General features: G+C 46.6%; 1 protein-coding gene across 1 annotated transcript; it reads right to left on the bottom strand.

The window, feature by feature from the left end:
* Positions 1 to 214: 214 nt before the first annotated feature.
* TTLL6 (tubulin tyrosine ligase like 6) lies at positions 215 to 24,910 on the bottom strand. Its single transcript, XM_090291023.1, has 13 exons — positions 24,792 to 24,910; positions 24,533 to 24,663; positions 23,940 to 24,096; positions 22,977 to 23,120; positions 22,357 to 22,442; positions 17,353 to 17,578; positions 15,666 to 15,841; positions 13,922 to 14,110; positions 12,886 to 13,063; positions 11,718 to 11,999; positions 6,279 to 6,645; positions 5,603 to 5,869; positions 215 to 926 (listed from the first exon to the last, which is right to left on the bottom strand). The coding sequence occupies exons 1-12, from the start codon at positions 24,810 to 24,812 to the stop codon at positions 5,613 to 5,615; spliced, it is 2,214 nt and encodes a 737-aa protein (XP_090147149.1). The 5' UTR covers positions 24,813 to 24,910; the 3' UTR covers positions 215 to 926; positions 5,603 to 5,612.
* Positions 24,911 to 26,700: the final 1,790 nt, after the last annotated feature.

Below are 26,700 nucleotides of genomic sequence, written 5' to 3'. Positions count from 1 at the left end.
GGTCACAGCGGTCACACTGCTCCCCGAAGGACCACCTCGGGCTCTGGGCTCCCAGCCTGGTGGGTGTGGGGCTCATTGCAGATCATTCATCCAAAGAAATTCTTCCAAGGTCCCTGACACATTTTCAGTGGATTTGGGGCTTTCTTAGGGAAAACTATCTTTCTCAACTCCTTTTCCCATTCTGACTCTGAATCAGATTCCTTGTCCTGGTATTGAGCATAGCAATTTATTTTATTAATGTACACACGAGGGGAAAAGCATTTCTGTAGGTTGATGGAAGAAATGTCTGAAGGCTTTGCACTGTCCCCTTCCCTCTATCTTCACTGGCGAAACTGGGTTGGGCTGGTAAGGACGGTAGCAGGAAGATGTTTGGGCACTGAGGTGGCTGGGGTGGGAGGAGGTATGATCTGTACCTGGGGTTACAACTGCCCCAGTTCCCTTATCCGGGGCCCTGAGTTGCCATCATGCCCAGCCCTTTCTCTGCCTTTTCTTGTTGGAGTTGAAAACAACTGACACAGGCCTATTGGTGGACTGAGGGCTTTGGGTTCTTAGAAATTGTGAGTCCTTCTCTGAAACGTTCCTCTCCTCACATTGCTCTATCTGGGGGGGTGTTCTGGATGACGGTGCCATGTGAGGGACCCATAGGAATGACACTGGTAGGAACAACGGGGGTATGTTCTGGGACAGCACCGATAACTTCCAGAAGTCATGATCCTACAGACAAGAAGGTAATTGGGAGGGCACAAAAGGCAAGGCTGTTGGCCTCAGTGGTGCTAATGGGAGGTAGTTATAAGACCAGGATATCTAGATGAGGAGATAAAACTTTTGGTAGATCCTATGAGTACTGTAAACACTGTAAGAGAGATCAATCATTTCCTGGGAATAAAAAGTAAAAAAGGGGGAAATGGCAGAGATCCAGTCTGATCCTGGAAAAAAAAGAGAGAGGTTATTTTTTAAAAATAGTAAAATAACCTCTAATATATTCAAGTCAATTAACGCTCCATCACCATTCTTATCCAGTGGGTCAGGAGGTGCGCAGGTGATCCACATCCATGGTCACCAGAAATTCATTTTATGTCCTCAACATTCATTTTCCCGCACCCCTGCAGCCCCCGACATTTGCTATAGATCATTAAGAGCAGCCATGATGGCTGGCCAGAAATAACTGATAGTGATTAAGAGCACAAGCTTAGGAGCTCTCACTATCTGCGTCCTTGGGCAAGTTACTTAACCATCTAAACTTTGGTTTCCTCATTTGAAAAAAAAGAATAACAACGGTAGTCCCCACATAGAGTTTCTCTGAGGACTGAGATAATGTATATAAAGCTTTTGGTACACCAAAAGCAAGTGTCTCTTGTCCAGTCCATGCTGAGCTTATCACAGTATCATCACCATCACCATCATCATCATCATTTATTCAGTAAGATGCCAGGCACCCCACTTTAGCGAGCTATCGTCGTCGGCAGCCGTCCGTCTCGAGAGACGGTGGTGTAGCTTCTTAAGAGTCTATCTGCACCGCCGAGAATGGCTGTGCAGTCCGACTCGGGAGTGACACGGTATCTGTCTCCTCCCGTGTTGAATCGACATCTTGTGATGACGCTGGAGTGTCCTCTCCAGGGAAGCTGAAGCTACAGAGCCTGGGCAGGGTGATATGGAGGGTCTGCTGTTGCCCATGCAGCAGACCCCCCCTCTCTTCGCAGCTGAAGGGTCCAAGGAAAAGACAGAGTCAATACAGCTTGGCTTCAGGTGCGCCGCAGGAGTTGCCGGTATTGACTACAACGTCAAACCGCCTTAGGGACTCCGGCTCCGGATTTTCTGTCGGGGTTTACTCCCTTAGCCTTTCCCCTGAAGAGGTATGCCGCAAGGCAGCGGAGGTTTTTTGGAGTCAGAGTTTTCCTTCTCTGAGCGAGCTATAATCATCTTAAAATCCTACAAAATAGTCTATTTATCCCCTAGAACTCAGCTCTTGATCCTGCGCTTATTGACTGACCAACTTTGGTAGATTCAGAGGAAGGATGATTAAAAAAATGGAGAAATTCCTCACGTGGGTCAGACCAGCCCTATGCTCATGGCAGAGAGGTAAAGAGGAAACAACAGGGTGCTATTTGTCCAGAGCTCATCACTTGTATGAGATTGAGCAAGTCATTTAATGTCCTCAAACCTTGATTCTCTTCATCGGCAACTCGAGGATAAGGTAATAATGTCTGCCTTGCCAATCTCACAGCATTGACCTGAGGATTAGATGAAATCTAATGAAATCTAACCTTGATGTGTGGAAAATGTTATTATTACACCTACCAAGAAAGCCCCTAATCCATAATTTGGACCTCTGCTCTGTCCTTTCCTTCTTTCATTCTACCATTATTGATTATGCAGAAGTCTTATTCTCGTACCACATCCTGCTCCAGTTGAAAATCAATGCATTGAAAGACCTTCTGCTCTATATAATTGGACCCTTGTAGGTTTGCCTTGTAGGTAACAGTCCTTTGTGGTCTGATTAGTTGTAAATTATAGAAACTATTATTTGACCAAAAAGCAGAGGTCCAGCTCTGGGATCTGGTGACTCCAGATGATATTTAAGAGGCCCTGATTGATCTTGGCCATCTCTGCTACCTACAGAAAGACCTTCACTGAAGAGCCCTTTACTATACCCTCAACTCCAACTGAAGACTAATATTAAAAATGCCATTCGAGAGGAAAGTCGTGTGGCTTTAAGAGCCTGGGGTTTGGGAATCAGAAACATTTGACTCAATGTGGGACCTCCCGAATGTTAAGCCTCAAGCTCTTTGAGCCTCAGTTTTTTTCTTTTCTGAAGTGCACAGCTGTGATTGGAATTAGCCTAAATACATATTTAGAAGAGTGCTGGCATCTATATAGTAAGCTACCACAATAGGGAAACTATTACCATCATTAATATTCATTTAAAAATGTGTCAGTGCCTTCAGTCATTGTCCACTATGGGAGTAAAAGTCTACAATAGACAACAAATGACCACATGACAAAGTACTCTTAGCAATTAAAGCCCAAGAAAGAAGTCTGTCCTAAAGAACTATCTATTTACTAGATGAGTAAACTTATCTTTACTGATTTAGGAGAAAATATTGAAAGCTTCTCTGCCTACAAAATCCTAGAGCTTCTTGGGGAATCTGAACCCAAGATGGACTTTGTGAAAAATGACAAGAAAGAGAATCTGATGTCAGAACTGTTCATCAAGGTTCAACTGAGGGAGAAGTTCTCCTTGTTCCCAGCTGCCTACAACGCAAACCTGCTGCCGAACTAGCCACGTGAGTGCCAGCCTATACAGGGATGTGCCAAGCGCTTAGGGAATGGAATAACCAAGAACCAGTCCTAATTTTGGGGGAGTGCCCATTCTGCGGGAGATGGGGAACGAGGCCCCTGCCTCGAGGGAGACCCCCGTCTAATGACAGAGGCATAGGCCATGTCCTTAGGGAGTATCTATTCTGATTGGGAAGATAAAAAAGACCAAAACAAAATGCTGTTTGGCCTTTTCTGCTAAGAGGTTCAGAGCCAAATTCGTTGATCAATGCAGGAAGCACTTTATCACACCCTTTTAACATAATTATCTCCTCCCTGTCTCTGTGTGGTTTCTGAGCATTATTACTTCATTTTAACAATTATATTAAATAAAAGCTTTCATTGTTATCTGCTATATCATCCCTCTTTTTTTAAACAGTAGGAGCATAAACAGCAATAAGTATATAAGTCGTAGGCAGCCGTCCGTCTCGAGAGACGATGGTGTAGCTTCTTAAGAGTCTATCTGCACCGCCGAGAATGGCTGTGCAGTCCGACTCGGGAGTGACACGGTATCTGTCTCCTCCCGTGTTAAATCGACATCTTGCGATGACGCTGGAGTGTCCTCTCCAGTGAAGCTGAAGCTACAGAGCCTGGGCAGGGTGATATGGAGGGTCTGCTGTTGCCCATGCAGCAGACCCCCCCTCTCTTCGCAGCTGAAGGATCCAAGGAAAAGACAGAGTCAATACAGCTTGGCTTCAGGTGCGCCGCAGGAGTTGCCTACAACGTCGAACCGCCTTAGGGACTCCGGCTCTGGATTTTCTGTCGGGGTTTACTCCCTTAGCCTTTCCCCTGAAGAGGTATGCCGCAAGGCAGCGGAGGTTTTTTGGAGTCAGAGTTTTCCTTCTCTGATGTGCCCTGACTGGAAGATCGAACCAGCGACACTTAGCTCGCAGGCCGACGCTCAATCCACTGAGCCAAACCAGCCAGGGACAATAAGTATATAAGTAATCATATCTTTACTTAAAATTCCAGTACTGAAAAATGATGAACCAAAGATAATGGGGGTGGGTTTGAGCTCTGTACGGATCGGAAGAGTTTTGATCCAGTAGCAGGTCCACAGGCCAGACCTGGCTGTCACCGGTCCCTCTGCCCAAGGCTGGGTCTAGAAGTAGGACAGTCCTCACTATCACACCTGAGATACTTACTCAAAAGACAAATTCCCAGGGTCTCATCACAAACCTCATGTGTCAGAATTTCCAGGTGTGGCCTAGGAAACTATAGGCTTAACAATGGCCCCCACATGGTTCATATCATCAGGGGAATTTGAAAAACACCAGGTCCAGTATTTCTCTGAGGGTGGCGAGAGGACCATCAGAATCACCTGGAGGAGCTTCTTAAAAATGCAGATTCTTGCCTCTTCCCAAAACTACTGAATCAGAATTTCTGAGAGTGGGCCCTGGAATATGCATTTTTTTTATGAGCACTCAAAGTTATGCCTATGAGCTGATGTTCATGCGCTGGGCCTTCTGCACTGTGAGTCACAAGGCGGCCGGGTCAGACTGTCTGGTCATAGTCTGCTTTAGGAGGTAGGAGTGAGGCAGATGATTAAAGTGTATACATATAGACTTCTTCTATAGGCAGCGAAGCAGCACACACCCCTCTACCATACAGGGTATGGCAAAAGTACATTTACAGTTGTGAGTATGCAAAACACTATTTCTTCTTGTATTATTATGTATTAATTATTGTATTAATCTTTTCCATATGAACAACTGTAAATCTACTTTTGCCCCACCCTGGGTGCAATGCTATGTGTAGAGTTCTCCTAAGTTTTTATACACCACCTTCCTTCAGAAGCACTAAGTTCTGACAGAAGGCTCCTTGCTCTCCTCGGTCCTTCCATATGGTAGAATTAAAGCTGAAAGATCTTTGTTTTCAAATCTCAAGGTCTACTGTCTGGTCGTTCAGTCCCCTCAATTACTTTAGGGGCAAGTGGCCTGGACCTGGGCCAGACTGGCGTAGCATGAAAGGTGTGGAAATCAACCCACCACAGTTGACACGGTTCTACTTCTGGAACCAGTATTAATGAGGGTTTCAGTTTTAGCCATAAGTGGAAGACAAGGCAAAGTGCACTTAATGCAGTGGGGATGGATCGGTCATAGCAGAAATATACATTGTGGGGGCTGGGGTGTCACATTTTGACTAGGGTTAGTCTTAATTGTCTACTTACCTGTATGTCTTGATCAATCTATCCATCCACCTACCTACCCAACATTCCAAAAATATATACCTATATATAGTGCTCACCAATGCACCAGGCACATTAAGGAAACATAGGTGGGCCTACCTATTTCCTCTCATATTTTCTGGCCAGTGATCAGGCAGCGACCGTATGCTTCCTGATCCTGTATACACGGATCCCTCATAGCACCCGTATGTCTTCTGCCAGGCCTCGGATCCAGTCGGGCTGAAGTGGCAACCACCAGTAGATCCCTCAGAGAAACTTTGTGGCTGTGAGAACTCTCTAAGAGGAGGCGGGAGGACTCATCCAGCGGCCTCTTCTTACAGTAGCTCCCGCTGTGGAAGTAGCACTCCTGGGGTGGAGAGGAGTTTTCTGGAAAGGCAAAGTCCATTAGCATTATCAATTTGTGCTGCTGGAATGACAGCACAAATTCCTGGCAAAGCTCATGTCTGTCTAGCATCTCCTGGCCTAAATCTGATCCCGAATCAAATCAGAATCATCCATTGTTCCTTTTCCCCAAATAGTTTCTCTTTACTGTTTTTTCATACTTGATGCCCCCAACTGGTACAGACTTAGCTGAATGGGCCTCAACTGAATGAGGGTACTTAGACACAGCATTCTATTTTTATCTTTCTGGTCTTCTCATTAAGACTAGAGGCTCCCTAAGGACAGGGCATGCACCCCATTTCAGACTGGATGCTCCCCAAAAGATTAGGACTGATTCTATAGTTTCCTCCATCCCCTAAGCTCTTGGCGCTTCCCTGTGCAGGCTGGCACTCACGTGACTTCTTGCTTAACACCAGCTTTGAGTCATAGGGAGCAGAGAACAAGGACAACTTCTTCCTCAGTTGGATCTTGGTGAATAGCTCTGACCTCAGATGCTGCTTCTTCAGGTTATTCTTTAGCAAAGTCCATCTTGGGTTCAGACTCCCCAAGAAGCGTTGGGATTTTGTAGGCAGAGAAATTTTTGCTATTTTCTCATGGAGGAGGTGCTGAGGGATCTGCTGTTGCTTGCATTTAAAGGAGGCCACCCTGTCCATCTCTGGGCTACTGCATTCAGAGCTGGTGGTCATGGTCATGCTCAGCAGAGACTCAGGGGAGTCTGAGACCTGGGTAGTGGATTCTGAGGTTTCTCCTGAAGTTAAGGGCTGGAAGAGAAAACAATCCAAAAAGAGATTGTGGAAAACAAAGAGCTCCTTTTTATGTCATTCTTGATTTAAAGAGATTAAGAGCTGATTTCCTCAGTAGGAAGAAAGATTAGATTAGAATCGTTTTCTAACCAGGAATAGGTTAAACACTAGGGTAGAAGATGGCAGGGGATGTCCACAGAGCTTCCCCTAGAGGTCTTTAAATATGAGAGAGATTTTAAACACTAGAGAATGGTAATCAGAGAAATCAATATTACTTCACAATTATTAGGGTGGCAAAATTAGAAAGCTGTTGGTGGAATGCAGAGGTACAGGGACCCTCAGACACTGCTGATGAGCAAGTAGACAGCCATTCTGGTGAACCATCTAGAAATACTTGGTAAACTAAGATTACAAATACCCTGTGACCAGCAACTCTGTTCCTAGGTATACATTTAAAATAAGATGTTAGATAGCTCCTTTTTAAAATTATGCATGCGAATGTTCCCAGCAACATTTTTCACAAGAGCCAAAAGCAGCCAAATGTCCACCAAAAGGCGAATGGATGAATATGTTATACACATATAATGGAATACTATTCAGCCTTCATATAATGGAATACTATTCAGCCTTCATATAATGGAATACTATTCAGCCTTCATATAATGGAATACTATTCAGCCTTCATATAATGGAATACTATTCAGCCTTTAAAAAAGAAGGAAAATTTGACACATAATATAACATGAATGAACTTGGAAAACTTTATGCTCAGTGAAATAAGCCAGACACAGAAGTACACATATTGTATGGTTCTACTTATATGAGGTCCCTGGCTGGTTTGGCTCAGTGGATTGAGCGTCGGCCTGCGAGCTAAGTGTCGCTGGTTCGATCTTCCAGTCAGGGCACATCAGAGAAGGAAAACTCTGACTCCAAAAAACCTCCGCTGCCTTGCGGCATACTTCTTCAGGGGAAAGGCTAAGAGAGTAAACCCCGACAGAAAATCCGGAGCCGGAGTCCCTAAGGCGGTTTGACGTTGTAGTCAACACCGGCAACTCCTGCGGCGCACCTGAAGCCAAGCTGTATTGACTCCGTCTTTCCCTTGGACCCTTCAGCTGCGAAGAGAGGGGGGGTCTGCTGCATGGGCAACAGCAGACCCTCCATATCACCCTGCCCAGGCTCTGTAGCTTCAGCTTCACTGGAGAGGACACTCCAGCGTCATCGTAAGATGTCGATTCAACACGGGAGGAGACAGATACCGTGTCACTCCCGAGTCGGACTGCACAGCCATTCTCGGCGGTGCAGATAGACTCTTAAGAAGCTACACCATCGTCTCTCGAGACGGACGGCTGCTGATGACGACGACTTATATGAGGTACCTAGAGCAGTCATAGATACAGAAAGCAAAATAGAAAGGAAAAAATAAAGCAGAAAAAGTATTTGAAGAAATAATAACCATAAACTTCTCAAATTTGTTGGAAGTCATCAATTTACAAAACCAATAAGCTTGAGAATTCTAAATATGATAAATACAAATAAAACTACACTCAAACATATCATAACCAAATAGCTGAAACCCAGAAATAAAGAGAGCAGCCATTAAAAAATGACACATGCCTATAGGGGACAATGTTACGAATTTAAAAAGAAAGAAAGAAAGAAAACCAGAACATAGTGGAACAAAATTTTTAAAGTGCTGCAAGGAAAATAATATCAACCCAGAATTCTAGGTCCAACAAAAATATTCCTCAAAGTGAAAGCTAAATAAAGGCATTTTCAGATAAACAGAACCAGAAAATTCATCATCAGCATATAAGGGTGCAGTACAATAAATACTAAAGGGAATTTTTCAGGCTAAAGAGAAACGACATCAGACAATAAATAAATTCAAAGCAAGCAGAATAAAAGTATTAATAAAGAGTAGAAATCTATGAAATCCAAAATAAGAAAAGAGAGAAAAAACAATGAAACTAAAACCCAGTTCTTTGAAAAAAGCCAATACATTGCTAAATTCCTAGCAACACTTACCAACAACAAAAAAAAGTGAAAGAATAAATGAATTACCAATATCAGGAATGAAAGAGTCTCGCTATGAGTCTGCAGACATTAAAAGAATGATAGACTACTATAAACAATTCTTCATATATACATCCAACAACAGATAAAATGAACCAATATATCAAAAATAAAAAATCATTTAAAATAAAATGCTTAACTGTTCAAGAAATTGAATTTGTAGTTTAAGATATTCTAAAAAAGAAATCTTCAGACCCAGACAGTTTCACTGGAGACCTCTAACCAAAATTTAAATAAAAATAATGACAATTCTACACCATCTCTTCCAGAAAACAAGAGGAGGGAACACTTTCCAATTTATTTTTTGGAGTCAATATTATCTTAATATCAAAGAAAGTAGAAGAAAAAAACTATGACCAATATCTCTTATGAACAGAGACATAAAAATTCTCAACAAAACATTAGCAAATTGAATTCAGAAATGCATAAAAAAATAATACCCTTGCCCTGGCTGGTGTGGCTCAGTGGATTGAATGCCAGCCTGCGATCCAAGGGGTCGCTGGTTCAATTCCCAGTCAGGGCACATGCCTGGGTTGCACATGCCCAGTTGGGGGTGCACGAGAGGCAACCACACATTGATGTTTCTCACCCTCTCTTCCACTCTCTCTAAAAATAAATAAAATCTTTTTTTATTTTTAAAAAGAAAGCTAATGCTCACCGAGTCCTGTGTCTCAGACCCCACTCTAAGCATTTTCATTTAATCCTCACAGTAATACACTGGTATCATTGTTTTAGATGCTGAAACTGAGGCTTATAGAAATTAAAGGGACTAGATGGAAGCTATATACATATAATAAAAGGAGAAACCATGATCCAAAATGTGACAGCCAGATCCCCAAAGCATACCCTTTACTTTTTGTATGTGTGTGACTTAAAAAACAAGTAACATAAAATCTACCATCTTAACCATTTTTTCAGTGTACAGTACAGTAGTGTGAACTATATGTATATTGTTGTGCAATAGATCTCTAGAACCTTTTGAACTTGCAAAATTGAAGTTCTATCCCCATTAAACAACTCCCTTTTGTACCTCCCTGCAGCCCCCGGAGGCCTCCATTCTACTTTCTGTTTCTAAGACTTTGACTATTCTAGATACCTCATGTAGGTGGAATTATACAGTATTTGTCCTTTTGTGGCTGGCTTCTTTCACTCTGGAGAATTGTCTAAGTCTTTTGCTTGTTTAAATGTGTTGTTGTTGCTGTTGTTCAGTTGTAATACTTCTTTATGTAATATGGATACTAACCCCTTATCAGATACATGGTTTGCCAATATTTTCTCCCATTCCACCGGTTGCCTTTTCACTCTGTTGATTAAGTTTGATGTAGTCCCCACTCATCTAGTTTTGCTTTTGCTGCCAGTGCTTTTGGTGTCGTATCCAAGAAATCACTGCCAAATCCAATGCCATGAAGCTCCGAGGCATACTCTCTCAAAGGCGTTTATCCAACTGTGGGTTGTAAGCCTATTAGTAGGTCACGAAGTTAATTTAGTGGGTTGTAACTGATATATTTTTTTAAAGAATAGAACAGAATAGCACAGAATAGAAAATATCAAATGAGTCACAATATTTTGTATGGCTAAGCATTGTTTTAGAAAGTTTTTCTAGTTGTGTGTATATGTGATGGACTGAATAATAAAATAGATCTCTACTGTGGGCTGTGGTTAAAAATTTGAAAAACATTGCATTAAACTATACTGCACTTGGACCAAGCAAAGGGCCAATGATGCTGAAAATTTTCCAGTAGTTACAGTAGTTACCACATAGCCCTTGGTGGGCCTGACTAGGATAAACATGAAAGAACCTGTGCTAGAACTGTCAGGGCCACATTCATGTGGCAACTTATTTTCTGCAAAAATAGAAAGTCAACTGTCACATTAAATTAATATTTTGATATGAATCTTATTGGCCTTGTTTGTTTTGTTTTATTTTTTTAGTTACGTGGGAGTTATAAGTATAAAGATTTTGTATCTGGTTTGTACTTGTATATATTTATAAAAACAGTTTAAGTCTACATTGGGAATCTGAGTTTTCTTTCCTTTAAAAGGTGTTCAACCCTGGTTGGTGTGGCTCAGTGGGTAAAGCATCAGCCTACAAACCAAAGGGTTACTGGTTCAATTCCCTGTGAGGGCACATGCCTGGGTCGCGGGCCGGGTCCCAGGTCCCAGGTTGGGGGCATGAGAGAGGCAACTGGTCGATATATCTCTCACACATCAACGTTTCTCTCCCTATCTTCCTCCCTTCCCATCTCTCTAAAAATAAATACAATAAATAAAAGGTGTCCATACATTAATGGTGTTTGAGAACCACTGTTTAGGTTGTGTACTGGCTTTAAAAATGTCCTCCTCCCCAAATTCATGTCTACCCACAACCTCAGAATATGGCCTCATTTGGACGATGGGTATTTGTAGGTAAAAGAAGTTAAAACAAGGTCATACTGAATTTGGGTGAGCCCTAAATCTAATGACTGGGATCCTTATAAGAATGCCATGCGAAGATACACAGAGAAGAAACAAAGGGAAAAAGTCCACGTGATAACAGAGGCAGAGAGAATGGACTTATGCTGCCACAAACCAAGGACTGCCGGCAACCGCTAGTGACTAGCAAGAAGCAAGGAAGGATCCTTCCTGGAGAGCCTTCAGATGGAGCATGGCCCTGCTGACACCTTGTCTTCAGACTTCTAGCCTCCATAACTTGAGAGAATAAATTTGTGTTTTAAGCCACCAACCCTAGGATCCAAACAGTGGCAGCCAAATCCCCAAAGCATACACTTTACTCTGCCTCAAAAGAGGGAGCACATAGGACAGCCTTTCTAAAAGCCCTGAAAGTATAGGTCTCTACTCCTAACAGCTATGCCATTCCCCAGCTTGGGCTTCACAAGTGGGAAAATGAAGGCCCAGGGACAGTAAGTGGCTTACTGAAGGCGCCATAGGAAGTCAGGGGCAGAGAAGGGACAAGAAAGCAAGATTTCCATCACCACCTTGCGAGCTCGGCCTTCTGGGACGTTGACCGTGCCACTCACCACAGTGCCAGCAAATATGTTCACTGCAGAGGCAGACTTGGCTTCCTTGATTCTGCAGATGGGTTTACTGAACTCCAGCCCAGAGCAGCTGAGAAGGCTTGAATTCCTCAGGTCAGGTACAGAGGAGTAATGTCGTGCAGACAGAGGCTTGGGAGGAGCAGGGCCATCCTCCTTCTTGGGGGCCTCCTGGTCAAGGCTGCCACCCGTCTCATTTTTCTTCTCATCTCTGACACTCAAGAGCATGTCAGGTGTGCAGGACACTAATGCCAATGGCTGGAAGGACTGGAAAGGAGGAAACCAGACACACAGCTCATGGGAACCCAGCTCTGTCTACTTGCAGATTCATCAGCACCCATGAGTAGGTGCAAAGGAGATGCGGGGGAGAAGGAAAGCAATTGATATCAAAGTCTCCTGGAGAGCTCATGGTTTCATGGGGTCTTTGACCCTCTTACAACTATAACTTTGTATTTTTTATGGCAAGAGATTCCACAGCTTTTATCAGATACTCAAAGAGTCTATGACCCCCACCAAAGTTGTGGAAAGAAATTAACCTCTGTCCTAATCCTGTCCCTTTGGGTGAGTCTTTGAGGAAAAAGGGGTGGACTAAAAAGTCAGCTGAATCTCTCCACTGAGCCAGAAGAGAAAGCGAGGCGGAGAAGGGGAAATCCAGAGATTCAGATCACAGGACAACATGAGCAGAGAACAGACTGGAAGGACCTGGCTGTGGTTTGTCACCCCATGTAATGTTCTGAGTGTCCTTGCTTCCCAGAAGCTCTTTTCTGTGGCCTCCTTTCTTAGCTGTGCCCCTGGCCTCCTGGAAAGGAGCGTTACAACCCAATCTGGAGTTGGGGACAACGAGGACATGTAGTCCTGAAGCCCACTCTCTACGTGGGGACTACGCTCAGCCTCCCAGCTCCTAAGTCCTACTGGAGGAGGCAAGAAGGACAGACCAGTGAGCATCCGCTCTGCTTGGATGGAGAGATCCTCTGAGGGATGCTGGGCTCCTTGTGGCTTCTAGGTTCCCCTCCTGTGGCCCAGCCCTCCTTGCAGCCTCATTCCTTCAATGTGTCTAGACTCTGAGTAGTGGTCTCCTCGGCAACCCCCCACGGATTGGCCCCAGCTGGGGGAGGGTGCTGGGCACCAGGGCTCCCCTCCCATCCGCATTTACTTGTTTGGAGGCGTAGGTGATGGCGGCCTTGTATTTCTGCCGTTGTGTCTGTTGCCAGCTTTTCAAGACCTTGCCTCTCGCTTGCTCGCCTCCTGACTCCCCCTGCATCTCTACCTTCTTCTCCTTTGTATGGAAGGATTTTTTCTCCTGTTTTAGTCTCAGCTCCTTGATCAGCTGCCTGCCCATAGAGGAAAATTGAGCGTCATGTGGGTTAGAGATGGACTTCAAGTAAGGGCTTCTCCTGGAGGGGTGGACAAGACTGGGCAAAGAGCAGAGACCCCCACATTTCCTCCCCCAGCATGTCCAGTCTGCACAAATGACTGAAGGTCATAGAACAGGAGGTGAAGGAGAGTCACCCATCCGACCACACCATTCCTGGCCTGGGGAATAGCATCCAAGAAGAGATGTGCAAGAATGGACTCCACTCTACTCCACCACACCTCTATCTCCCTCTCCACCCTCCAGTAGGCCAGATCCTGTTCATGGCAGGTGCTGGGAAGAGGGTCTGGGCAGGAGGCCAAAGTCAGGGGCTCCCACATTGGACCACTCCATATCCTGGGCCTCACTGGCCAATGATAGTGGAAATAACGTAGTCACATGATTCAGGAGACAGGGATTCAGTACCACTTCTGTCATTATCTCTATATGATGTCTTCTCTGCTCTGCCCTCTCCTTCCATAAAATGAAGTGGTGGGTGGGCACTGAACTGGATGGGATGAGTCCCTTCCAGCTCTTAGATTACATACCTGCATGAGCCAGGAGGCAGCTCTGAGGAGCTGGGCATTCTGAATGGAGTAGGGTGGAGGTACCTGTCTTAGGGGAGTTTCTAGAAACAGCCACATATCTACTTAACAACACCCCACTACAGGGAATCTTACAATCCCTGGTCCTTGTGAGACTAAAGCAAATGTTTCCCTGGCAACTTCAAGGTCAAAAAGTGAGGCTCACAGACCCTCTTCACAGTCCCAAGCCAGTCACCCAGCAGGTCAAGCACAACCCCCTCAACACCCCACCCATCCCGAGGGTACCTTCCTACCGGGCATACAGCTCCCGGGCCCGGGAGGTAACAGTATTCTGGAAGAGGGAGTTGTTGTCCTGGAAAAAATTCTCATACTTCTCCGAATTCAGACTGGGATAAATCAGGCGGAACCCTCCACAGTTTTCCTTTTCATACTTCTCAGTTTTCTCTAGACGCAAGGCCTGGAAACCCTTGACTTCCTCGATCCTGTTGGCAACCAGAACACAGGGCCACATGTGCTTGGAAGGAACATGGCCACGCTGGACACCAGCTAGGGCCAGGCGGAGGCGGTCTTGCACACAACAGTGGTCCATCGGTCTTTCCTAAAGATTTCCCTGAGAAGATTCCAGCCCTCCCGGGAAAGCCAACATCATAATGCACTAAGAGCCGGTTAGAACAGTCTCTCTGACAGTTCTTCCAATTCTCTCCTGTTACAGGGAAAACCCGTTCCCCTCTCGGCTTAGTTGTGACAAGGCAGAATTGTCACCCCGTTCCCAATCACAGCCCCAACTACCCAGTCATTCTCTGGAGAAGACAGCTTGTGTTTTGCTAAACTTGAGGGCTTCTTAGATGAGCTTAATGAGCCTTTAGGAGCTGTGATGACCTCATTCTTCTTCACAGTCCCCTGGGAAGGTGGAGGTCAGGGAGGGAAGAATGATAAGTCCCTTTTACAGCAGGGAAACCAAGAGCCACTGAGCTATTGGGGGGCCATGTCACAAGGAGGAGAGTGATTCAGGAGAGAGATCTAGCTGCTCCTTATCTGGGGCTGCTTCCTCCTCAAGGAGTTCAGAGAAATCTGGCGCAGTGCAAGGCATCCTGGAATCCCAGGCCACACACCCCTCGGGCTCTGGGTCCAGACCTGCATGTACCAGCGAGGTGACCTAGTACAAGTCAGCTCCCCTTCCAGGGCTTTTGTCTCCTCAGCTCCACCAACAGAAACATACAACACCTCACCTGCCTGCCACCTTCCTAACAGGGAAGACAGTACATGTGAAAGTGCCATCCACACACAGATGCTACTGCCCCCATTCCAGTGTAATCTCAAAGGGCCCGACATGAGGAGGGCGGGTGCCACAGCGGGGTCTGAAAATCAACACTGGCATCTCCTTGCCCAGGCTCTGAGTCTTCTGACACTGCAGGCACTCTGCAGCAGAAGGCGTCTCTGGAAGGCCAGTGCTTCCCAGCAGGGAGCAGGGACATGGTAGCTCCTGCCAACACGGTAGCATGAGGTAGGACAGACAAATCTTTCTTTTTGTAAAGATAAAGGGATGGTTTTACTTTTTGTATTGGTAATCCCTGAACCTTCATATGATATTAGTAAGCTTATATACATTACATACAGTTGTGTCTATAACTTAAATCTCCTGAAATAGAAACAAAAGAATAGTCACAGTAAAACTATTCAAACTGCCACATCCCACAAATATAAACTAATTTTCCAAGTAGGATAATCATTTGTAAGAGCTGACCACCCTCCCCACCAACTCCAGGCAAGACCCTCAATAGTCTCAAACACAAATTATAGTGCCAGGCATTACGGTAAGCCTTTTACACATATTATCTCATTTAGCCCCCCCCCAATAACTTTATGTATCATTAGCTCCATTTCACAGAAAGAACATCGAGGCTCAGAGAAGTAACATAAAGGCCACATAAATAGTAGGTTGTTGCATCATAACTTGGACCAGGACAGGCCAGTCTTATTGGGAGTGGGGGACTCATAAAAAAATGGGGTCCCTGAGGGCGGGGTGTGCTACTGTACCTGGTCTCCCGAGAGCGACACTGCTGCAGGAACCGCCCCCGTTGTCTCTCTTCCTCCAAGACCTTCTTTCTGTCACAGCTTCCCAGGTTGATCAGGACCAAGGTGTCATACAGCAGACTGTCCTTCACCTCCTTATCTAAGCAGGAGTCAGTGGAGAAGCTCGGAGAGTGGTTGACCTGTGGGGGCAAGATGGCAGCTGGAGGCTGGGCTGTCCAGAGTGAACGGAGAGAGTGAGGCCAAATGCCGCTTCCAGGGAACTCCCTACCTACGCCCACCCTGGGGACCTGGCTACCAAGATGAGTGGGAGGGAGGGGAAGAGAAGGTCTGAACTGAAGCCACAGTGAGGAAAGGTGGGAGTGGAACCCCCTCTAATTTAACTAGCTTTTATTTTAGTCTTTTCTTCTTGAGAACCATCAGGGAGGACCCCGTCTCCGGGTTCCCCTGTATCATGTATGTGGTTTGCTCACGTGCACTGTGCATCCATAGAGCAGGTGGAAGGGTCAGTGCAAAGGGCCAAGCAGAGAGGTAGAAAGGAGTGATGCATTCGGGATCCCGACCGGGGTTGCGGGGCGGACAGGTGGGAGAAGGGAGAGGACTCATTCCTGCTCGCAGAAAAGTCCATTGCCTAGAAAAGTCCATTGTTCAGAGGCGCTATATGACATTTGAAGATTTCTAGCAGTTTCTGCAGGCAGGCTTGCTTCTGGTAGCAGCTAATCCTTCTCTTTGGTTAAGAGCTCCAAACAGTCATATTCTCCCTCCCACCCACACCCACAAGGACTGGGAAGGGAGGAAAGGCAGGGCCCTAGGAATCTGGCCTATAATTCTAGGTTCTCGGCTCCGAAGGCTGACTAGCTGGCACTAGCACCTCTGACTTGCACCACCACCACCCCTGCCCAATCTGGAAAGGAGACAGCCACCAGGAGCTTCTCTTCCTCCTCCTCCTGCCACCCTGTGGGTCTAGGGGAAGCAGGAAACTCACTGAGTGGCTCCCCACCCATTCCTGTAGCCATAGACACCAGACCATTCTCTATTAGTGCTTGGAACTGAGTGGTCCAGTGCCCTGAGAGCCAGGCCTGACAGCTCCCATCTGATCTTCAACATCATCAACCCAGTTTTTTATTTTTATATTTTTATTATTTAAAAATTTTTTCTATCCTCACCCTAAGACATGTTTATGGAGAGAGGGGAAGGGAGGAAGAGACGGAGGGAGAGAAACAGCAGTACAGAGAAAAACATCTATCAGCTGCCTCCCACAAATACCCTAACTGGGGATCGAACCCACAACCTTTCGGTCTATGGGACGACACTCCAAGCAAGTGAAGCACACCTGCCAGGGTCATCGATCCAGCTTTGATGAAGAACACCCCCTTTCTGGGAGATGATTCTGTTATAAAACGTAGGACTATCTTTAGAATCACTCTGTGTCTGAGATCAGTTTCCAAGTCTGGGTGAACCTCAGGAAGGCACAAGGAATTCTCCAATTCCTGGCCGTCTACCCCCCTCTGGTGGCCACTTCTCAGCTAAGGCACAAGCCCCAGGCAGCAAGCATGGTGGGTGGGAGGAACCCGCACGATTAAGCTGATTAAACACATCTAGCTGAGCTGGGATGATGGAGCGGTGAGCCTGAAGCTGGCTGACCCCCAGAACAGGGGCCAGTTTTCACACACCCCCGCCCCAGCCTCCCTACCTCCAGCAGCCAGGGCTTGAGTTTGCGGTCCAACAAAATGTCGAAGCCTAGGATTTCAAAGCAGGCGCTGTTGAGAGTGTGGTTGGGGAAGCAGGTGTGGTAGTTGTGCTTGATGACGGGGTAGGCCGAGATGATGGTCTTGATGATGACATCCTCGATATCTCTCCATATCTGCTCCACATTGTAGCCTTGGCTCTCCATGTACTTGTTGAAGGTGGAGAGCTTCCTGGAGGGGAACCACAGGCCATGAGGCAGGGCAGCCCACCCCTGGCCATCTACAGCCATGGCATGCTGGAAAACAAACTTCTGGGGAAAGGAAGGTGCCAGAGCCAATACGATGGGCACCCAGGAGCCAGGGTGTCACCAGGACTGTGTCAGCTCAGAAGGGGCCTGCGGGAGCCACAGGACAACATTCCTCAACGCTCCACAGCTCTGGAGTGGGCACAGATATAATGGTATGTCAGACCTGCCTGGGCACTTTCACTGTGACCCAGAACACATCTGAGGTCTTGGGCAGAGACTGAATAGATGACTAAAAGAATTAAAAACCAATACCCTACATCATGCTTCTGCTTTGGTGACAATGTCTCAGACTTGGGTGTTCATTAGAAGTATTTAGGGAGCCTTTAAAGAACACCACTACCCGAGGTCCACCTCAGTCACGTGAGGGGATTCTGGGGACGCTAAAGATACAGAGATTTTGGTTTAGGATTGCCCACATGGAAAAGGCAGCCCCAGGGCATTTTCAGATAGTTACCAATGCCCCAAGCAAACCAGAATGGTCCCAATTTTAGAACTGAAAGTCCCACATTCCAGGAAACCCCTCACTCACAGGCCAACCAAGATGGCTGGTCACTGTAACACAAAGGTCAGAGGATGTCTACTCTGTGTGAAGAGGTTCATGAGGAAACATCTGAGGGGTTGCCCCAATCAGCTCCACGCTCGGTAGTTCAGAGAGAGGGTGAATCCAACAGGTCCAAGAGGCAATGACGGGGTCAGACGACCATCCTTTCACACACGCACACACAGTGCACAGAGAATCAAAGTGGAAAATGGAAACATGGGAGGAAGAGATGCAGGGGGATGAAGATCAAAGAGGAGAATGACAAGACAAGAGACATGGTTCACCCAGACAGCTCAGAGAGCTCAACTGGACCCCAGCCAATGGAGTCCAAAAGGAGGATGCAGGGTCGGTCAGCCAACACATGTTTGCTAAGGGCCCGCTGTGTATGCAAAGTTCATGCACTGAGGGAATCCCAAGAAACTACTACCCCTGTCATGGGAAGCCTAAGGACAATTTAGGGGGTCAACACACATGAAACAACCAAGGATGTAAAGACAGGTAACCAACAACCACTCAGTACAGAGGCCCACATCCTCTACCTGCCCTCATCAGGGAACAGTTACACATGAACAAAATTTCCAGAGAGCTTGAAGTCGACCCTTTCAAGTGCAAAAAAAATGTGTTTAACTTTCCAAATTGGAAAATAATTTTTCCCAGAATAGATTATACACTTCCTTGCCTTCTTGTCACAGACATTACAAATTACAACATAACCTCTTCTGGATGACTCAGGCACATCATAATGAATAAATATTGTGTAATTTCATAATGCCCAATGCTTAGTCAACTCAATTTAACACACCAGCTATGTGCCAGGCACCCTGACAGATGAAGAGGACCTGGTCTCTGCCCCAGAGGCCTCTGTTTTTGTTTTTCTGTCTTCTCCCTCATGGCTCCTACTAAGTTTGCAGCCCAGTTGGGGATTGATTGGAGGCGCAGTTGGCCTCAAGCTGGGGAGGGAAGAACTGGGAGGTAGTCAATATGAAAAGCGGATTGTCTCAAATGATGGGGAAGAGAAAGGAGAAAGATGAGAGGAAAAGAGAGAGAGAGAAGGGAGAACTGTGCTCGGCAACATGGCAAGCACCCAGGAGGCCAGAGAGCCATTCGAACCTTCAAAGAGCTCACATTCAACAGGCGACACAAGACAAACATGTGTACCAAGCAAAGAGCAGTTAGAGGCTCCAGCTGATATTGACCATAAGGGCGGTGGGAGTCTAGAGTTGGAAAGGTCATCGTGGATGGTTACACTCAGAATTCACAGGCTTGTCCTTAGAGATGGAACCCAGTCCTCCCATCTGATAAGCGAGGAAACAGATGCCCACAGAGAAGATGGGTTTCACCCACACTACAGGGGATATGTGGCTGGGCCAGAACCCAGAAACCATCAGAGAAGGCAACATGGAAGCTTAGTGAGACAGAAGGGCCTTTGAGAATGTTATCTCGTGTTTTCAGTTGGAGCTGAGCAGAGAGGTGGCAATGAGCGAGGCCTATATGTCAAATGTGAGCTAGAGAGTATCCTGGCAGAACACCACGGACGAAATAGCACAGGCATGGTGCCTAGTGGCTAGGGTGTGGCCTTGGAAGTTTCAATTCTAGCTCTGCCACTTCCTAAATGTACCACCCTGGGCAAGTTACTTAATCTTTTTACACCTATTTCCTAATATGTAAAATCAGGATGATAATAATAGTGTTTTTGTGAGGACTAACTGGATTGAGGTATGTAAATTTCTTAGAGCAGTGCCTGGCATACAGCAAGTGCTCAAAAAATAAAATGCTGACTATTAGTGTAATAGTAATGATAGTAAAAAGTGGGGTCTGGTTAAATTATAGTAGGCTGAGCAGAGGAGTTTGAACTTGGTGTTCTAGACACCTGGGAGCCACACTGGTTACTGAGAGTGGAAGTAATGCATACACAGAATGTATAATAATAACAGCATCCACTTGCATGGGGGTTATTGTTTTTTAAAGCCCATTCATACACATCGTCTCAACATGTCCTTGCAGCATGTCTGTGAGGCTGGCCAGCTAGTATTCTTATTTTATTAGGTCATTTTACAGATGAGAAAATGAAGGTACAGAGAGGGTAGGCAGAGGTGCCCGGAGCTAAGTAAAAGAGCAAGGACGTCAATGCAGCCCTTGGGTCTAAGGCTGATGTAAGGCCTGGGCCTGTTGGAAAGAAAGGGACAAAAGGACATTTGAGGGGGAATGTTTATGATTCAATGACTCGCTGGAAAAGGAACTATCCAAGACGACACCAAATGCTAATCATGCAGATTAGAAGGTGGAGAAGGGGAAGCTGGCCAAGGGGATGAGTTTGGAATGCTGAAGGGGAAGCAAGGAGAGAGAACACATCCCCCCTGGGAAAAGTTGAGCTGGGGGCAAGAGGCAGACATCCAGGTGCAGCTGAAAAGAGATGGGCCCGGAGCTCAGGGGACAGGCCACGCCAACGAGGACAGGGTGGGGGCCCAGGGAGCAGATGACTGCTCCAGCAGAGAGGGTGGATGGAGAAGACCAGGGGGGATGAGGCCAGATCTGGGGCGAGGGAGAGGTGAGGAGAAGGAAGATGCAGGAAGCAGGAGGACAGCGGGGCAGCAGAACAATCCTCCACACCCTCAGCTTAGTCCTGGCACCCCATAACACCCCTCATCATGGCCTGAGGACCCCATGCTTGATGTTGGAGTACAGTTCTCGTAAGAGGAGGGAAATGAGGACCCTCCGATTATACGCCCTTAGACTAAGACAAAAATGACATTAACTACGAGCATTGTCCATGTTGCTATCACAGGTCATTTGAGTTCCACAGTGTCCCTGTGAGGTAAGCGGGACACAGAATATCAGGAATGGAGTCATCATCTTCATTTCAAAGACAAAAAAATGGAGGCTCCAAAAAAAGGACTTGCCCAAGGCAACTCAGCTGGCAAGTCAGAGCAGGACTGGCCACAAACGAGCACCGAAGCTCCACAGGCAACAGCACAGGAGGCTTGGCTGAGGCCTGCAGTCCAAGTGGGTAGATGAGGTTGGGAGGGCTTCAGGCAAGACCGGTGGCTAGTGCCTGCTGAAGAAGGGAGATCGCCTCCACCAAGCCCCACACGTCCCCCTAATGATTTTCCATTTGCTTTTTGGACCTCTGCCACCAAGGGCGTTGCAAAATTTCCCCATGCACTGTGCCTCTCTGATGTTCTGAAGTCAAACATGTTGCCCGTTTATCAGTCTTTTGAATCTGGTGCAGGATAAGGAGCATGTGCCTTAGAGCCCAGCAGACATACCTCCTTATCCTGCTGTGGTATTTAGAACCAAGTGACCTTGGGCAACTTACTTAAGCTCTCAGAAACTTGGTTTCTTCATCTGTAAAATAGAGATGGTGCCTAACTCAAAGTTCTCCATCTACAAAGGGTAGATTATAATCCCTCTGCCACAGTGTTGTAAAAATTTAATGAAAAAAAAAAAAAAAAAGCACACAAAGCCCCCAGCTCAGGCCACAGTACACAGGAAGCCTCCATAAATACTTCCTTTTTCTTTCCCTTTTGTCTGGTCATGTTCACATTCTTTAGTCCCTGTTTTTCTTAAAAGTCAAATGAGACAGGATTAGATGATAGCATGCATATAAAAGCTGCTTGGGAAGATACTCATGCATTCCTCTCATTCTTCCCCCTCCTTCTGGAGAGCCTTAAAGCCAGCTAGTCACATGTCCTGTCACACCAGGCATCGTGACACAGTATTTGAGAATCTGTATTGGAGCAACATCCCAGGGAACCACAAGCTTAGGAACAACTGCCTGGCACACCCATGTCCCGTGGCAGACCAGAAATCAATAAATATCTGTTGGTTTGGAAAGGTCCGAAGGGCCAAGTGTAACAACAGTATGTTCTGGGGTGTGTGTGTGTGTGTGTGTGTGTGTACCCTGCTGGGGAAACAGTTCATGTTTATCTCTCCTCCTCCCATCCTCCTAAGGTTTACAACGTGGCCTTCTTTTAATGATTAACAGCCAGAGGGCAGAGACTAAGGAGTCTGTTGTGGGTTTAGAGGCAAAGAAATACTTTCTGAGAGCATGTGACCCAAGATGGAAACATCAATGGGGACTGACAGGGTTTGGGTAGAACCCCAGAGAGCAGCTCTGAGACAGGCAGGGAAAGAACGGAGAAGTGAGGCCGCTTGCTTACCTCTTGCTGCCAGAGTGAGCATCTTGAATGAAATTGGAGCTGTGCTTATTAATGGAATAATTAGTCAGGTGCATGCAGATATCATCCTGGGGGAAGAGACACAAGTCTGTGGGGTCAGAGGAAGGGCGGGCCTCCAGCTTCCTGTCTGTGCCCTCTCATGGCCCCTGAGGCTTCAAGAGATGGAGAAGAAAGGGGAAGTCTTGGGGTTTATTCAAACTAGCAAAATAGAGGAAGTAGGAAGGGGTATCCTACAGCCTGGAGTAGAAGAAATTCCAGTTCCTCCTGAGATTGGGTGGTCCTGCCTGAGGGACACCTCAGGGGCGTGGAACTTGTGGCACTGGCTTTTCAGTCACGCAGACCTGGCCTTGAGTCCCAGCCTGATCTCTTTCTAGTTCTGTGACCTTGGGACAAATCCTTCTGCTCTCTGAGTTTCCACTTTCTCTCTGTAAAAGGGAGGTGACAGTCCCTGTTTCTGAGGGTTCTGGGGAGGGATAGAGAAAAGAATGTATGCAATCCGGCACATGATAGCCAAATCCACAATGTTTGCAAATGTGCGTTTAACTAGGAATTTTTTTTATCACGCTAAGAGGAGGATAAGGTGACGTGTCCCCTGAACTCACCAGGTTGTCTGTGCAAGGGTGAGAGTAGGAGGTCGTGGCAAAGCGGGCCAGTCCTTCATTATATGTAAAAATCCTGAGAGGGTCACAGGATGTCATCAGCACATAAATTCGTAGGTCAAACTTGAACCCATCAATGATAAAGGGCTGGGAGGAGAGAACGGAAGTTATACAAGCATTGGAGGAAAAATTCAGACCTGAAGCCCATTGGCGTCCCGTCTGGTTCTCGTGGTGTCAGCTCCAACATCGCTTCTTGTTACAGCGCGCAGACTTGGCTAGCGCTGGGGACAGGGAGAAGGGGATTTGGGCTCTGTGACCCGCCACATGACCTTGTGGAAGTCCCTAAACCACACTGTGCCTCAGTTTCCTATTCTGCCAAACGTCATGAGTAACTACCGCCAGGAGAACTCCCATCAACGAAACAAAATAATGTCAAAAAGTCCTGTGATGAAGAACACGTTGTCACTGTCCAGGGCTGTGCTGTGCTTCAGTTCTGTAAGAGTCCTCCCTGCAGTGCTGGCCCGCAGTGCTGGCCCGTGCTTCCCCCTCCACACACACTTCTAGAGGGCTCCCTATCTGCGGTGGGCGATGCCGCTGTGACCTCTGACCTCCAGTCATGGAGTAAAGCAGGTTACCATGACCTCTCCAGGACTACTTTCCTCTCCTCAATGAGCTGAGGCCTCCACAGACCGAAGGTGCTCTCCCAGCTGTCGTCTGTTAGAGGCAAGGCACCACCGTGGTAGGGCCAGACCAATGCACAGGGATGCAAGGATGAGGGACACGCTGGCCCAGGCACAAGTCACATCTCTGGTCAGAAGGGCTGGTCTGACAAAGTCCAAGGCAGAAGACAGGACTCGGCTTCACCTCCACCCCCGCCCTCCATTTCCTCATTTCACAGGCAGTCCAGTGGAGCTACCGCCTGAGGTTGCTGTGGCGATAAAATAAATAATCACAATGAAGAAGTACCTTTGAAATATAGAGCTGACAGATCATGTCCTCCCCGGGTTTGATTTCTTTCACCGTCCGGGTGATGAATATACCTCTCCCTTGGCAGCCCGAATCCGGCTTACAAATGTACGTCTTATTTTTTCTTGACCTGCTGTAGTTCTGCAGATCTCCCCAGCTGCCAGAACAGGGAGGGCACGAGATACACTTTTAGCTGGGAGCAGTAAAAAGGAATGCTAGCTCTTTATTTAAAAAATAATAATAATGTGACAAAAGCCTTAGGCTTGGTAGACAGATGCCCAGAGGTCTGGAAATAGGAGAGACATACACAATGGAGAAAAGATGGGCTTTGCAGGGAATTCAGGTCCTTAAAAATTCAGAAACTGCACAATTAAAAGTCTGAAACAAGTTCAAAATCAACAGCTTTCAAGGTCAGAACACAATTCTCATCCCAACTGCAGGCTCTGGCTTCAAGGCACCCAAACCCTAAATGTCATCTAATTTTACAGGCAGAGCCTAGTGTTTTCTCAACCTTAGCCACACGCTATTTCCCTTCTCTTTCTGAAATGGAATTGGGGTGCGGAGTGGAGAAGGGAGCACAGGTAGGTACTCACTCAGCAGGAAGACACCAGGTCCGAGGGAAAAAGTGGAAATCTTTAGGGAACAGCTTTAACATGCGACTCATATTCCTGGCCAGCAAGTCCTTGCGACAGATTTCACTCATCCCTGGGAAGTGATTGATTTTCTGCAAAGGAAGTCAGAATTCATGAACAAAGGGGCACATGGGAGTACCTGTGAGATCCCCTGGGGGGACCATGGGGACCCCATGGGGTAGATGCCACTTATGTTGAGAACCAGCTGTGATCCAGATACCTGGTAACTTTTCATTTCCATCACCCGCTCCAGTGACACTGAGTAGTCAGTCCAGTACAGAGTCCAGTCGTCGTTTTCCCCTCCTTCTCGGAGGCCATACTGCTGGGCAGCCCTGCGCACTGCCATGGGGTTGGAGAAAGAAAGGCCTGTTAGCCTAGGAAGTAATGGAGGAGCACTGAATTGAGGCACCCGGGCTCCCTGGGACTGAAACAACCTTGCCCTGCCTGGACACATCATTACCGAGAGAGAAACAAAGAGTCGAAAGCTGTTAAAGAATACAACCTACCCCTCACCATCCCCACAGGGGGTTATCCAAGATGAATGAATATTGTATCCGCCCTGGCTTCCCCTTGCCAGGTAGTAAGCCTCTGGCTTTCCCCTAAACACAAAGCCCTGAATGTTCAGGGAATATAAACCTAAATCCTTAACACCAGCTGGAGCCAAGCTTAATTAGTGAAGTAAATTGGTAGGAAAAAACATTATACAATGTATTTCAAAACCACATATATGTGATCACATCCTTTTCCCTCCTGTCCCTGTCAGTATTTATAACTGATTCCAACACAAACTCAAACGCCTTCAAGGGCCTGGAAAGGAAGAAGTGCCTGCAGCGACCAGAAGAGTCAAGACCAGCCCAACGCATCCAAATTTGAAATTAAAATAACGACAACTCTCTGCTCTGGAGTACAAAGGAGCTCTGTAGGTCATCTTCAGCTCATGGACAGCCAGTTTGGAACTTGTGCTCTAAAAATAAGCCATTGACTGTAGTTAACCATTGCCTTCTCTACAATCAGATCCCCTAATAACCATGCATGAGAACCAGAGATAGTCGAAGTGGACATCATTGTGGTCAAACCCATATTTTCCTGGAATGAGCTTTCCAACTTCCTCAAATAATTAAATGAACTGAGAGATGCAAAGAACAGGATTTGGAGACAAGACACTCCTTTTCATCCTCAACAATACATAAGCGTGATGCTTCCCAGCCCTTTGGGGGACTTCAGAGGGTCCCCATCGCAGATTCCTTGAATGCAGATGCTCACCACTCTCGTATCGGCAGCTGGATAAATTGATCACCAATCATCTGGAAAAGAGAAAAAGAAAAGCAGCAGGACAGAGGCAGACACACTTGCCAGAACAGGAGACTGTACGCAGAAACATCCCGTACCAGGTGAGGCTGCAAGAAACCTAACCCTTTACACATGATTTTTTTTTTTAAATAAAAGACAATCTGAACACAAATAGAGTGAAGACTAGTGCAAAGTGTGGTTTTAGATTCGATGCATCATTATTTCATCCCAAAAGTGGGATCTTTTTATATAAACTGCAATTGGTGTGACTGTGACGGTCTCATCAGACAGTTCCTCCTTCCCCCATGCAGTAGCAGCCAAGGCTCCTTCCTCCCAGGTCCCTCCTGCTCTTATCAACATGGATCCCCATTCCCTCTCTTTCAATCCTAACCTCTTTTTCTTCCTCTTCTTCTTGCCTTGCTGCTGGCCATTCTGAAGCCCCTTTGGCGCCTCAGTGTTGTCTCTCACAAAAGCCAGGGTGACGATTTCTTTCAAATCTGCTATGGAACTGTCCTCTCTCTCTTCTGACTCTGTCCCTTCCTTGCTATCCAAAGGCTGATGCTGGAGCATCTCCCGGGACTGGGAGGAGACTCTGGGGAAATACTGGCACCCCCTGGAAGAGGGCAGAAAACGCGGCAATTACTTGGATTCACCTGCAGGGGGACCCCCTCCCTTACTCACGGGGGTGGTCCACCAATGCTAAGACTAGGCAACAGGTTACAATTTACAAAATGCCACCACACCTCCACAGTGGGTGCAAGGCTCTAGGAGGGAGCTGATTCCTCCTTTTGTTGCTGACTATGGCCTTAGGGACTCATTCAGCCAACCCTGGCCTTGGT

The sequence above is a fragment of the Furipterus horrens genome, unplaced genomic scaffold, assembly GCF_987537825.1.
Source record: "Furipterus horrens unplaced genomic scaffold, mFurHor1.1.pri manual_scaffold_11, whole genome shotgun sequence".
Classification (NCBI taxonomy): Eukaryota; Metazoa; Chordata; class Mammalia; order Chiroptera; family Furipteridae; genus Furipterus; species Furipterus horrens.
The sequence above is the reverse complement of the archived record's forward strand: the minus strand, read 5'-3'. Positions and strand labels throughout refer to the sequence as shown.